Below are 13,340 nucleotides of genomic sequence, written 5' to 3'. Positions count from 1 at the left end.
CCTGAATTTTAAACCAGACGAAAAGATAAATCCAAATAGACATATGTGTTGCTGTACTACAACAATATTATCCGCGTGACGAAATTTGACAATTTAAAATTGTCGCGGACATTTAAAAGGTTTTCGCGTGATACGAATGTTATCGGAGAAAAAAATGAAAGAGATATAATATAAAAATTGTGACGATATGCTACTCATTTTTCGTGAAGACTAATCTAATATGAGACAGTAGGTTTTCAATGTTCAAATTCTATCACAAATCCTTTTTCGCAACATTACACGATCTAACAATCAATTTTTCGCTAAACAGATTTCACTCCAGGAACAATAAATTCACGATGGCACGACAATTGATGTCAAATAATTTAGCAGAAACTCCGCTATCTTACATTAGGAGCCTATCTCGTAATAGAGGACTTTCCCTCTATTAATATATTTAAAATATTCTGATGTTTTGTAATATATATTATTTTATTAATACAGTATGTGCGGCAGTGTGTGTCAACTCACGTTTCTAAAAAATTGAATTAATACACTAAATAAATCCGCAATTGCTATAAAATAATTAATTAACGCAATGTTGGATCACACTTTATTGCACAATATCGTTCAACCGAGCATTATTAAATGTATTATAATGTAATGTAATTTTTAAAAGTAATTCTAATAGTCTAATAGAATAAAATTCATTTACAATATGGCAGTGAAATTCAAACATGTTATTTTTCTTTGAATTAATTACTGAATTTCACAATAGGATTTAATATTTTCTCGTATAAAAGTGAAGAGGTGTTTTAAAATTAAAAATTGCATAAACCGGTAAAAGACAACACAAAAGACGAATAACATTTTAAATACTGTGTAATTACTTAAGAATCGAGTTAATATTGGTTAGATCAACGTCGACGTAACTTGGCTTCTACTCCATATGTACACTTCGGAAATACTCTGAATTATTGAGAGTTAGAATTGATCGGTTTCAATTAACAGCGATATAATTATATCAGCGTTCGCGGCCGCGAAGCAACTATAATACCCTTATTGTAATGCATTCGTTTTTTTTAAGAACATTAAAACCGCGCAATTCCAATAACGTTGATCTCAAACGGAATTTTCGGAGGGAAACGAATCGTTTCGTTAGAATTTGTAGCAAACGATTAATTGCGCGAGGAATGTCATTTGAGGAATCTACATTGAAATATCGACCGTTTAATTGTCAAAGCCGCGCGTCGCGGATTTTAAAGTAGGGATTCGTGTCAGACGGCAGTTTTGTAAGAGCGAATTGAAATTTCGGAGACGCGGCGTTGAAAAATACCGTACGATATTTGACGATGTTTATCGAGTGGATTCCAAATTTCAATACCGCCTCGATCTTCTTGTATTAGCTTAACCTGAAACGGGTCGCGCGATTGTACGCGAATCAGTATTCGCGTGCGGCAAATGCATCATGCGCTAGTTCATTAAATCGCTTTGACATAATTATGGTTAATTGGATATTAAGCTAATTAGATACAGCGTTGAACGGTTTGTTCTTTTTAATATCGAACCCTACATTTTATAATTCGCTGGTAATTTCATTTCTCTCCCACGCTGCTTTCTCAAACGGCGCAGGTGATCGTTATTACAAACTCAAAAAGAACTCGCTCTTTTAATTTCTTCGCAAATTAGCGTAATTTCAAAATGAATTCAGACCAATTCCTTTCCGGTATTTCGAAAAGAATTCCGGAAATACAAAAGCTTGCAACAACATTGCCGCAAGATTGCAACGTTGCATCTTGCAGTGTAATGGTACATAGATATTGCAGAGACATTATTTTACAATATTACTTTAGTAATGTTGTAGCAATATTATTTTTAAATATTGATGCAATTATGTTTGTAATATGTATATTGTTTTCTTATATCACTTTTATAGTTTACTATAGAAATGACGAAACGCGCGCTTCGCGCGCGCAGTTTGTAGTTCAGCATTGTATATTTTTAAGAATTTGTATGCGTGCAAAGAGAAGTAATTGTATGCGCAATGTCAATTTAAAATAAAAAGTAATTTTTCACTCACTGATACGACTCGCAACAGCACAGTTGTACATCGTCAACTAGGTATACAGGGTGTTATGTAATACCCGCATCAACGTTTATTGTGGGATAGAGTGGACTAGACTAAGTCGAAAAGTCCTGTACCACTTTGCAGGTTTTGCAATAGTTAATGAGTTATTAATTATTAAAAATCGCTGTCTTAGGGCGGCCCACTGCCCAATTCAACGTTGAATCGTAACGTCGTACGATACCGCGCCGAGTGAAAAACAACAAAAAAAACGTTGAGAATTCGTTGTCCCTTTGTTTCGTGACTGTTACTACGTTTTGTGTATCATTCTGCGGACTTATTGGTACCGATTAAATAAACGATTAATTCTGTTCAATCGAGAAAATGTATCGGAACAAAAATCATTGTTACTTAAATTCTAACTACTAAGATTAGAGATTTTACCTCAATAGTTGGTGTATACAAATGTATATTTCTAAATTGCAAATCTTCATTTACTATGAATTTAAAAGAGAAGTGTAGCACACCGAGAAAACATATATTATGCAATTTGCAATATTTCAATGTTTCTGAAATGTTCCTGAAAGCTTTGCTGTATGGGATCCAATTCTAAAAATCATCAGATTCTCAGAGATTTGACACTTTCCGTGAATGCTCGAGGTTATCTGTTGAGATCTAACTGAATCTATAATTAAATGTCCTAAGAGAACATAATTAGATCTCAATAGATAATAATATTTAATATTCAATAAAAGTGTCAGATCTCTGAAGAGTTGGTAATTTTAAAATTGGATGTAATTAGATATTACGTGATTAAAACATGTATAATGGGACATTTCCATTTTTTCCCGGGCGGTGACGCAAAGCGAGTGTTTTTTCAACTTTTAAGCATTTCAGAACAAAAAGAGATGGAGGAATTTGCTTTTCTGGGCTGTTTCTTTTGTCTCTTCTATATTTCTAGTAATTACATCAGTAACGTTTATCAATTTATTTTTATTTATCTGTAATTTGCTTTCTCCATCTCTTTTCACTTGAAACTTGATTTGTAATTTAAAAAAAACGTGAAATCACATTTACTCGTGCATCAAAAAGTGCATTCAAACATATTTAAATCGCACAGCCAGCGCCATCTGCAGATGAAATCCCGCATGGTCGGTAAAATCAGGGCTAAATTATCGTCTGCTATTTTCCCCCACGTGGCGTCCGCGGTGGACGAGCGGTGGACGTTGAGGTTATGTTTCGTGCGTCGTAGGACTTGCGGGAAATATGCAACGGCCAGGGGACGAGGTTGGTGAAAAACGGAGAGTTTGGACGGAGGAGGAGCGTTTGGAGCTTGCGGCGAAGTTGGACAACGAGCTGGACGAGTACATAAGCGGCCTCGAGAGCAAGAGCTACGCGGAGGGATGGCCGGAGGACCGGTGGCAAGAGGAGATGGAGAAGCACCCCTTCTTCATGAAGAAGGCGCCGGAACCCGGCGACGAGCTGTCGCCCCTGATGGAGGGGCTGCAGCAGCTCAAGTACGGAGAGGATGTGAACACTCCGGAAGGTGCGTTCTTCCTCGATACACGCAGTTCACTCCCTACACTTTACCCGTAACGTTCGCCGTTGCTCGCGCGCAAAGCGCACGTTGCCAGGCCGAAAACGTTCATACGTATACTTTTTGACGCAGAATTGGCAAACAATTACAAGGAGGATGGCAACTTCAATTACAAGTACAAAAAGTACCGCCTTGCTATTCTCAGTTACACAGAGGGAATAAGAACCAAATGCAAGGATGACGATTTGATGGCTCAACTTTATAATAACAGAGCCGCGTCGCATTTCATGTTGCAAAATTACAGGTGGACGTGCGGCTTCTGATAATGCATGATCAAACGCTAACGGTGGGGGCTTACGTTGTAATGCGATAAAAATTACAGATCATGCTTGAATGACTGCAAATTGGCCTTGAAGTTGAAGCCACGATATTCGAAGGCTTTGAGCCGAGCTGCCGCTTGTAGTTTTCACATTGGAGATCATGACCAATGCATCGACTTGTGCGACCAGTTCCTCGATCATAGTCCAACCGATAAAACGATATTGAAATTAAAATCTGATGCCGTAGTCGCAAGAGTAAGTCGTACTGATAAATGCTAATATAAAAGTTGAGTTATGGAAGCACGAATTTCCAGTCTTAACACCATTCCTGCTGTCGAAGGAGCGTTTACGACGAGACAAGAGGAAGCGGGAGAGGGAAGAGAAAAAATCGGATAAGGAGGACCAGAAGTTGTTAGAAACGATCTCTCGGAAAGGTATTAGCTTAGAGTTGACGAGCGACAAACAAAAGCTGGAATTGAGAGATCTGGAGCCTCAAGTACCACAAATAGCGCATAGCAGAGTGCACTTTGACGCGACGGACAAGCTTGTGTGGCCAGTGATGATTTTGTACCCGGAGACTCAGCAAACTGACTTTATACAAAATTTCCACGAAGACACATTGTATGTCTTTCTCCTTTCCACCAAAGTATCGTATAATTTTACCGTTAAAATATATTTCTAATCGTTCCCAGATTGATCGAACAATTAATCGAACTGTTCGAGGAGCCTCCCGAGTGGGACGCAAAACGTCGTTATACCGTGGAAAATATCAATGTATATTTTGAAGGAAAAAACAAGTGTTCCGTTCATAAAGTGGACGTCCAACTCGCGTTGAGCGAAATACTACGGGATAAACAGTGAGCATTTATCAGCAAGATGATTTTACAAATTAAGCAGAAGCCGAAGCCAATTTTTAATATCATAATTGATTGTTTTAGGTTTGTAGTTCGCGGTGGTACACCGGCTTTCCTGATACTCGTGAAATCCAGCGAAGCTGAGAAACATTTCTTAGCAAATTATTAAATGTTATTATATGTGTATTGTATGCACTGCACGCATTATTAATTGAAAACGAAATTTGCACCAATAAGATTTTGTATGCGCATCTTTTCAGTAGTTAGACAAACACATTTGTCTAACAAATATACTTTTTTATAGTAAAGATATGTATCGCGTATCTATAGAATCTTTTCCCTACAAATACATTTTACACCGCGTATTTTACTTGAAATTTGGAGCAAATATCAAGCAGACCGCGCTCGTATGCAGTTGCCTAAAAAGTTGGACCGAAAGGCAAAAAAGTAGCGTTCCCTAAAAGAGTTTTGTCTAACGCACCGTCCCGAAAAGGCTTTCTTCCGTGCGAGATGTAAAACGCACGAGCGAAAGCACGGTAAAAAAATTCGTGGTCATTCCTGGGTAGCGTAAAAAAAAGTAGAAATACCAATGTCCCTCTTAGATCGCTTCGCGATAAAAAAAAGCCATCTGTCTGGTAAGAGTAAAGGACAAGCGGCGGCCTCCCCTTTGGCCCGCACGCGCGTTCGTGTACGCGGTTAAAAATTCGTGGCGGTCGTTCCCTTTTGTACAAAAGAATAGCAATATCATTGCATTCTCTCCTTGAGGCGCTTCACGAGAGGTAAAAGTAGCTTGTTACGAGCCGGACCCGGAAGAGCACCGTTCAGCCCGGAACACCTGCGTGCGCGAACAAAAAAACGCGGTTCAAAATTTGTTGCGGCCATCCCTGCGATGTTTTTTTTATGCGAAAAAGAAAGAAGAAATCGGGAACCAGGAGGGGAAGGTAGCTTCCTGAATATCGTGGACCGACATTTCACAAACAGTTTCCCCAAAAGTCGTAGGGGTCCGAGAGGGAAAAAAACTGGCCTCCCGGAAAAACCTTCGCTAAACGAGAGGAAAAAGACTTTCTACTTCAATGTTGTGACCGCCGCGGAATCTTTAACACCACTTTTTGCTCTAAAATATATTACCTCGGGCTCGGTCCATCGTTTGAGAAAAAAAAGATGGATTTGTTTTCATCCCGTTTTTCTTTTCCCTTTATGATTAATATGCGGTCCAGAAGGGACGTGAACGCGCAAGTTTCGGTGAAAATCGGTGAACGAGAGGGATGCGCGGGTGCTTGGTAGGTTTTTTATTATTTACTGAAATTCCGCTCCGGTTCTTTTGTACAATTAATGCGGTCCAAGAGGGACGTGAACGCGCAAGTTTTGGTGAAAATCGGTAAACAAGAGCCGGGACGCATGGGTGCTTGTTAAATTTTGTATTGTTTACTGAAATTTTTTCCCCTGATAGTCGATCGCTTCGGCAAAAGGGAGAAGAGTAGCGCGTGTTTTTCTCTCTGTTTTTTTCCTCCGCGACTTGCTCTTGCGATCGGTGACCGGAACACCAGCAGGATCGGTAAGCGGCAGGGGGTCGCCGATCGGACGGTGGTGCCACCTGCGGCACCTGTCCGCGCCAGGTGAGAATAAAGAGAAGGAGCCGCGGTAGCCTGAAATTCAGTTGTGCCGACGCCGTGGGACACGTGTGTACGTTGGCCTCGATTCCGGTCGTCGCGGAAATTAACGTTCGCCTGGCGCGGCCGGCTCGCGGTGCCGAGACGCTGACGGTGCGGCAACTCGAGGGATCTCCATTGCGAAGGGAGGAAGGTTCCACTGGTTCGAGACCTTCGGGTTCGCCGTTCTCAGGGGAGAGGAAAAGAGAAGAGAGAGAGAAAGAGACGCGGCAAACGGAGGGACGTGCACGGCCGTCGCGGAGCAGCGGAACGGGACAAGCAAACGATGCCGAAGCGATGCTGGTAAAATTCTTCGCGTTACTCTTGCTCCTCGCGGGAACAACCCGCGCCGCCCCCCCCCCCCCCGCGCTAAACCCTTTTCAATGCGACTGGCTTTGTCTCGTCGCACCTGCGCCGAAGCGAGTACCGAGTCCTGCCCGACGGATCGGCGACGTTCGCGGTGAGACAACGCCAGGGTCGCTTTGTCTTTTTCACGGAGAGTTTGCGTCTCTCTACCCGGTTCCCCCCTTTTTCGACCCGCTCGCGTCCCACAAATTGCATTTAATCGACGTTTCGTAATCATTTGTTTTGAAACTTATAACCCCTGGTGGATTTGTTTTTTCTTTTTACTGATTAATTTCTCCGCTTGTTTGTTGTTTGTTTTTACCTCGCAAACACGAGCCTGACCGTCCCTAGTAGCGCAATATATTTGCGCGATATTGGGAAATAACGTAAATATAGTATTCCCAGTATTGGTCCAATATTGTAAGGTGGACGCCTTCTCTTATTTAGCCAATGAGTCTATTTAGCAATATCGGTTTAATATTGGATCAATATTAGACCAATAGTTTTATTACGTTTATTAAATATTGGCCAATGCACCTCCAATATAAATCTAATTATATAATTACTATCGTGCAATATTTACATTTATTCCATGGCCAATATTCGCTCTACGTTGGAGAATATCGGCCAATGCATTTCTAATATAACCGACATTGGATCAATGTTTAACCAATGCACTGTGCTACTCGGGTTTGTTATTTATCACTTTGATTTTTAATTTTTTGCTGTTTCTCAAAATATTTGTTTTATTACTTGTATAAGCTAAACAGGAGCGATACGTTAGGTCATTAGGGAGTCGTCGTTGCCCTTTTTCTCCTCCGCAATTTATTAAAGAAACTCTTTTATTTGCATATATTTAAATGCAGCTCGTCTCCCGCATCTTGGTCTCCCAATTCGGAGATGCGTTAAAAATGTGATGCTGGGACGCTTTCAAACTTTCTCGAGCCTTTGCGTAGGCATTTTTAGTGGTCGATTGTTTGGAAAGTGTATCTCTCTCGTCTTGAAATATTACAGATGCAATTCAATTAAAAGTAATGAACAACAAGGAAAAGCGGACTTTGAGAGTCAAACGCGGTTATTTGCGCGAGTTAACATTATGCAACATTTAATTAATTTAATCGACTTGTATTTATAATATTAACGTTACCTTATGCACAACTAAACGCGTTTGAGTCTCAAAGCCCACTTTTACCTGCATGCAATTTTAACATCCGGAGTCTTTTGTTTATTAATCGTTTACTCCTATGAAAAAGTTGAATCGGAAGTACGAACTTTTAATCGCGATCACACGTGAAGCGCAATTAAGCAGTCGACTAACTCGTTGTATAATAAATTTAATCGAAATTATTTCTTATTGGATTACGAATTTAATTCTTGAAAGCACTTCGTTGTTATTAACAAATATTAAGCTTGATAATCAATATCAATATTAACGATTTATATTTACTTGCTCTACGTCTGGGTACAAAGAATCTCGCGTCGCCATTTAACATCTCAAACGTGTCAGACGCGGTAAATTAAACGGATCTACTGCGCGGAGAGAATTTTCTCTTAAAATTTATTCTGAAGATCATGCAATCGTGGGACAACACAGCATTTTGAAGAACTTTATAAGAGTTTTTTGAAATTTTACAATACATTTTACGAGGGGAAAACCGCTGAGGGCATTGTGGTGTACAGATTTGCGGCATTACTGGGCATTTTTTGGGCATTGTAAAGATAAAATAAGATAAACAAGATGAAATAAGACAAAACAAGATAAATAAGATAAAGTAATGCCTACTGGGGTATTTTACTAGTAGAATGTATAGTAAAATTGCAAAAACTCTCATACAGTTCTTCAAACTGCCACAGTGTCCCACACCGAGAGACCCATTTTGTTGAATGAAACAAAATTTGGTCGACTCAACTGAATTTCTTGTTTGGATATGGGCAAACAAATCTTTCAGTTGATACAACAACGAAATTTAGTTGGAAAATTTGGTTATGTGGGACAACATGGCATTTTGAAGAACTTTATAAGAGTTTCTACAATTTTACCATACATTTTACTTACGATTATACTTACAATTAGTATAACGCTTTACTAAAAAATTGTGTGGCAAGATTTCACAAAACTCATAAAGTTCAAAATATCACGTTGTCCTACGATTGCACGATTTTGAGGGTAAAGTTTGAAAGGAAATACTCTCCGTGTGCAATTTCACGAGCCGACAAGGCGAATTCCGATTTCGCGAGCCGCTCCTGAGTCCCGTGCTCGTGTCAGTGGCCGTTGTCTCGTCTTTATTTCGAAATAAAGCGGGGAATGCGTAATGATAATGAGCCGATCTGCGCGCGGGATCGGGGTGTCGCGCACAATGCCATTAGTACACGACAATGGCGCTATGTCGGGCATTAAATTATTCATGGGATAGCTGTTGCACCGCGACGATCGGCGCGACGCGGCGCGCGTCCCGCGCCGCGCGACAAAGGTTTTGCATTTGAATGCGACCCGTCGTTACGGTGCGATTTTGCAAAAAAAAAATGGAGAACCGCGCTTCCATCCGCTAGGACCCGTTGGATCCGCTCTCTTTCTGAGTCAAAACAGATCGCTGCGGGGCCGGGATCGATCTTGAAATGCGCGCGCGCGCTTCGCCGGGGCCCGCGGCAAACCGCGCCGCCCGGAATTCGCGGGTCTCGAAGGACACCTCGGCAAGGAAGAGTCCACACGCCGTGGTCGGCCGCGTGTCCTAGTTTCGCGCAGGACGCGCCGCGCCGGGCCACGGTGCATCTCTCCGATACCCCGGGGGCAATATGTGTCGAGGGAGTTGCGTCACGCGAGGCACGCACGTCGTGCGCGGCAAGAAAAATGCGCGAGCGGACCGACCGTCGAACCGGTTATAACGACGAGTCAACATCCAGCGAATCGCGGACTCGAGTGAAGGAAACGATACGGAGAATATTATGTGTTCGATCGTGTCCTTGGTAAAGGAACGGGCGTTCACGAAAAAGATTTATTTTGCAGTCTTCTTTGCACTCTGAAAAAAAAGTGCCGACGAGAGATCCTTCCGGTAATTTCCAGAAAAGTAATTGGCTTCGGAGAGAATTTTCTCTTGCTATTTGTCCTGAAAATCGTGTGATCGTGGGACGACGTGGCGGTTTGAACAACTTTATGAGTTTTTAAAATTTTTATTATACGTTCTATTAGTAAATTGTATATGGTAATATTTCAAAAACTCACAAATTTCTTGAAAACGTCCCACGATTACACGATTTTCAGGGTAAATTTTAAGAGGATAATTCCGAGGGAAAAACCACCATTGTGGTGTACAGATTTGGCGCATTATTAGGCATTTTTTGGGCATTATAAAGACAAAACAAGATAAGATAAAAATAAATAAGATAAAACAAGATAATAAGATAAAGTAACGCCCACTGGGCATTAATGGGGATTTGTGTACAAGATTTCGGTCAGTGGTTTCCCCCTCGGGAGATTCTTCCCGCGTACTTTTATATTTTAAATTATTACATTTTGCATTAATTGAATCGAATGAATCGAATGAAACGATGAATCGAAACTCAACGAGCGAGTATCGATCTCGGACACGGAATATTGGTCCTGTTCCAGCGCGATCGGATCGCTTAAATTTGATAGGACGCGTCGACGTCTCCTCGGTCGGCGAAACTCGCTCGCGACGACGCGTTTGATTTCGCGCGGAGACAATCGGGATCGCGCAGATTCCGATCCTGGAACTCTCTCTTTGTTTCGTTCCGCCTCCCTCCGTCGGCCCGTCCGTTTCCACTTCTCTCTCCTCCCAGACGACGGTGTTTCACACAGCGCGTGTATGTACTCGACGACGTGACACGGTCTAACGGCATTCACCCGACCTCGTCAACCCGTTCCTCTCCCCGTACGCGTGCATTCCTGCGTCTTCCTCGCTCTTACGTCGCGCGTCGCCCGCGATAACACTTCCGTCACGCGTGTGCGCGCACAATCGTTTGTCATATCGCGACGGGTCATGCGAATCCGACGCGCGGCAGTTATGTCAAAACTCGCTTTATCTCACGGGCCACACGAGCAATTTCGCACAATTTTATACCGACGGTTTTCGACATTTACCGGCGTCGTGGACTGGGATTTATTCGCCGAATTTTGTCTCAACGTTCACGCCGTTATATTTAACTCGATGAGCAATCGCCACTGCTCCTACTCAATGTCGTTTAATTTAACGATGGAGTTGAAAGAATCCGTAAAATGGTCTGAATAAAAGACGTGGTTGTTTTCTACCTACAGTTTGTATTAAAATGATCAATTTTACTGCACACGATAGTTAAAAGTAACAACATATTGAGTAGAAGCAGTGGCGACTACTTGTCCGGTCAAATTTGACTTACTGTGTCGCTACGAAATTTTATTAATGCAGAAATCGATGACCCGCGATTATTTTTGGCAGCCGTTTTACGTCCGACTTGGCAACTTTCTAAAATGGCGACAATTCGTAAGAATGTTTAATGAGTACAATACTAAACGTATGCAATAACAGATTCTCTATCTTTTCTCTCTCGTGTCTCTATATTTTATATCGAATGAACAATCGCCACTGCTCCTATTCAACATATCGTTTAATTTAACGATGGAGTTGAAAGAATCCGCAAAATGATCTGAATAAAAGACGTGGTTGTTTTCTATCTACAATTCGTATTAAAAATGATTCACTGAAATAAACATTATATGCCACAAATAAATTTTCAAAGACTTTTCTCGGCGTGGCAGCCGTTTAACATCCGATTTGGCAACTTTCCAAAATGGCAATAATTCGTAAAAATGTTTAATAAATACAATACTAAACGTATGCAATAACAAATTCTCTATCTTTTCTCTCTCGTGTCCCTATATTTTATATCGAATGAACAATCATTCGTTTTGCTCCTTTCGTATTCGCGTGATTCAATTACCGCATCTTGCAGCCTCGTCTACCTCTCGCACTTTCTGCGCAAATAAAGATCGCGGAGATCAATAAACTCCTTTATCAGTAATTGCGCAAACGAACAAAACTGCATCTCGCGTACAGTATCACTCGTTCGAGTAACGCTGGAATTTCCTTCCCTTTCCCCGATCAGAACATTCACGTCACAGCTAACGGAGATAGCTTCGATAGTGGTAGGAAAATACTTGGTGTACATTTAAGTCTGGCTTTAATAATATGCAGCGGCGCGCACGCAATACATTACGTCGCGACAATTGCTGCTCCAGTTCCGTCAAGAATGCTGCGGGACAGTATTATGCATGGATCCCGGCTTAACTCATTTTCCGCAACATCGACGAGTAAACTAAAACGCTGCAAGAGCGATTTCGCGCCGCGTGATTTTGAAATGAAGATTTCGGACCGACGATTCCTTTTCTTTCCTTTCAAGCTCGCCTTTCAAAGTCGCATCGAAATGACGAGGAACGAAAGAGAAATTATTTTACGAAAGAAGGACACACCGAGAAGAATTTTCATCGGATAAACCAATTATAAGATTGTGTTTCCGGCGGTTGTTTTCCGATTAAATTATGGAAAAGCCGATCATTTTTCATCGGATATACAATTGAATCGGATATATCTGGTTGTTATTGTGTAATCGGATCATCCAATTATACCTAATCAGACATTTTTCTCAGTGTATCGCTCGCAGTCGCCAGTGATGATTGAAAATTAAATGGTACGCTTATTGTCAACTCAACTGGCAAATTTTACTAAACTAGAGATGACCCAAACGCGCGCTTCGCGCGCGCAATTTATAGTTGAGCATTGTATATTTTTAAGAATTTCTATATATGCGACGAAGTAATTATATACGTCAATTTAAAATAAAAAGTAATTTATCACTCACTGATACGATTCGCAATCGCAGAGTTGTACATCATGTATGTTAAACTGTAAAAATACAGATATGTATATGATTAGTATAGGCTAATTCTGTCAAATCGAAATTATTGTACTAAATATGCTTCATATTTTATATTTTAAAAAATAGGTATTTATTAAGATAATTATATAAAATGCTGAAAAAGTCTTCCTTTTAAATATAAATTCACAAAATTTTATACATTGGTTTTGTCTCTAACACTTATTCGACTCCTCGTTCGAATCATTTAAATAAATAAAATAAAAACACAGAACAGATGCTTTATTTTGCACAAGTAACAATTAAATAACATAAAAATTTAAGACACTTACCTTACGATTTCTCCGCCGTTGCCCGACGCCTCCTCGGCCTCCTCCTCCTCTTAGATTTCCTTGTTGCACTCACACAACACTCACTCGCGAAAATCATCGATCGCGCGAAATTTCCGGCACTCCCGCGGTATGAAATACCGCGAACACACAAAATATTATTAACTTCTGCGTTATCGGTTTCCAAGACTTTCTGTCATACAAATTACTCACAACTTGCATTTTTGATTCGGAAGAATAGGATAATGGATAAATTACTTTCGAATTGGTGACATAAAACGCAACGCGAGCATCGGAAGCATAATCTGCGGCAAAGAAATAATGTAACGACGTGCAATAAGCGACTTTCTTTACTTCCCGCCCGTTCGAGTTGCGAGGAACGACAGAGCGAAGT

General features: G+C 40.9%; 2 protein-coding genes across 2 annotated transcripts in view; both read left to right on the top strand.

Annotated features, from left to right (window-relative positions):
• Positions 1-3,221: 3,221 nt before the first annotated feature.
• On the top strand, positions 3,222-5,067 carry LOC105560014 (tetratricopeptide repeat protein 4). Its single transcript, XM_012008737.1, has 6 exons — positions 3,222-3,590; positions 3,714-3,885; positions 3,964-4,156; positions 4,242-4,522; positions 4,594-4,758; positions 4,840-5,067. The coding sequence occupies exons 1-6, from the start codon at positions 3,311-3,313 to the stop codon at positions 4,922-4,924; spliced, it is 1,176 nt and encodes a 391-aa protein (XP_011864127.1). The 5' UTR covers positions 3,222-3,310; the 3' UTR covers positions 4,925-5,067.
• Positions 5,068-5,961: 894 nt separating this feature from the next.
• LOC105560030 overlaps positions 5,962-13,340 on the top strand; it is a 13,740-nt gene continuing 6,361 nt past the window's right edge. The window contains exons 1-2 of the mRNA XM_012008764.1: positions 5,962-6,035; positions 6,413-6,707. Coding sequence (XP_011864154.1) covers positions 5,962-6,035; positions 6,413-6,707 — 369 coding nt within the window. The remainder of the gene's footprint in view (positions 6,036-6,412; positions 6,708-13,340) is intronic.

This window comes from Vollenhovia emeryi, unplaced genomic scaffold (assembly GCF_000949405.1).
Source record: "Vollenhovia emeryi isolate VEMERY1.0 unplaced genomic scaffold, V.emery_V1.0 DF939245.1, whole genome shotgun sequence".
In the NCBI taxonomy this organism is placed as follows: Eukaryota; Metazoa; Arthropoda; class Insecta; order Hymenoptera; family Formicidae; genus Vollenhovia; species Vollenhovia emeryi.
Note: the sequence above shows the minus strand (reverse complement) of the source record. Positions and strands in the feature narration are given on the sequence as shown.

Excerpts from the sequence above, each read along its gene's own strand:
- LOC105560014 (XM_012008737.1), top strand. The coding sequence starts at position 3,311 with ATGCAACGGCCAGGGGACGAGGTTGGTGAAAAACGGAGAGTTTGGACG. Across the intron at positions 3,591-3,713 it reads GGATGTGAACACTCCGGAAG|AATTGGCAAACAATTACAAG; the intron begins GTGCGTTCTTCC and ends TTTTTGACGCAG. Across the intron at positions 4,523-4,593 it reads AATTTCCACGAAGACACATT|ATTGATCGAACAATTAATCG; the intron begins GTATGTCTTTCT and ends AATCGTTCCCAG.